This window comes from Bison bison, unplaced genomic scaffold (assembly GCF_000754665.1).
Source record: "Bison bison bison isolate TAMUID 2011002044 unplaced genomic scaffold, Bison_UMD1.0 scf7180017864291, whole genome shotgun sequence".
Classification (NCBI taxonomy): domain Eukaryota; kingdom Metazoa; phylum Chordata; class Mammalia; order Artiodactyla; family Bovidae; genus Bison; species Bison bison.
In genome coordinates this window covers 12627241-12628325 of record NW_011494863.1, presented here as the reverse complement: position 1 = coordinate 12628325, position 1085 = coordinate 12627241, and the positions used below count along the sequence as shown (strand labels likewise).

General features: G+C 42.1%; 1 protein-coding gene across 1 annotated transcript in view; it reads right to left on the bottom strand.

Annotated features, from left to right (window-relative positions):
* Positions 1 to 1085, bottom strand: part of SLC36A1 (solute carrier family 36 (proton/amino acid symporter), member 1) — a 50214-nt gene that overhangs the window by 30738 nt on the left and 18391 nt on the right. Inside the window, exon 3 of the mRNA XM_010850596.1 lies at positions 84 to 174. Within this exon, the coding sequence (XP_010848898.1) occupies positions 84 to 174 (91 nt within the window). The remainder of the gene's footprint in view (positions 1 to 83; positions 175 to 1085) is intronic.

The window sequence follows — 1085 nt, the reverse complement described above, 5'->3', positions numbered from 1 at the left end:
ATGAAGTAAATTAAACACACACGCACGCGTACCATCTCCTAAAATTTGTCACAATACTTCCTTGCACCGATGCAGACCCTTACCAAGATGCCGGCATTTTTCACCGCCAGAGGCAGCCCCAGGAGTCCTGTGCCAATGTTGCTTTTTAGCAGGTGGATCAGGGTCTGGAACCATCTGAAGTGGGAATAAGGCAGACAAGGGCAGGTTAACAATAATAAGAGGTAACATTTATCAAGTACTTACCGTTGAGCTAAGTGCCTTCATGAACCATCTCATTCAATTTCCAGCATGGCAGGCATATTCTTTACCACTGAGCCACCAGGGAAGCCCAGAATAACATGATGAGATAGGTATTAACTTCATTTTACACAGGATGAAGCAACTTGTTCAAGATCACACACCTGAGTGTGAACCTGGATTCAAACCCAGGATGTCTAGACCCCGAGCCCATTCTCCTAGTCACTGGGCTATAATGTCCATCCCCCAAGGCATCTCTGAGTTCACCTTGCTTAGAGATTAGACCAGAGGGACAGTATGGTGTCGCTCCTGGTGTATTGGTTTTCACCCTGGAACTTTCCATTATAAAGACTCAGATCCAGAATTGCAACAGAGGATTCCAAGCATAACTGTGAAAGACAGACACACTGCTGTGAGTAAAGAACAGGGGAAATAACAAAATAGAAACCCCAAATCCCTATCAAAAAGTTTTATGTAACGTGAACAGAGTAAAAGTCATGTGGTCTCACAGTCCCTGGTGTATTGTGTATTTAAAAAAAAAAAAAAAGTCAAATGCCATAGTCCTAAGACTGGAGAAGCCCTCTTCAGACAGTCGCCTAATTTATCTTTCTGCCTTGAGAATAGTGTTTTCCCTTGTCTGTTATAGACTGTCCCTCTCAAGCTGCAATTGGAAAGCCACTCATGTGTAATTATTTTTTCACTCAACAAACACCATCTATAATGTGTAAAACATTGTGTTAATGCAATGGTGGAAACTGCATGGATCAGATGTGAACTTTAGTCTCTGGAAACTAATAGAGTCTGCAGGAAAATAAGGCAGACACATGAAAAAGATCAAACATGATACC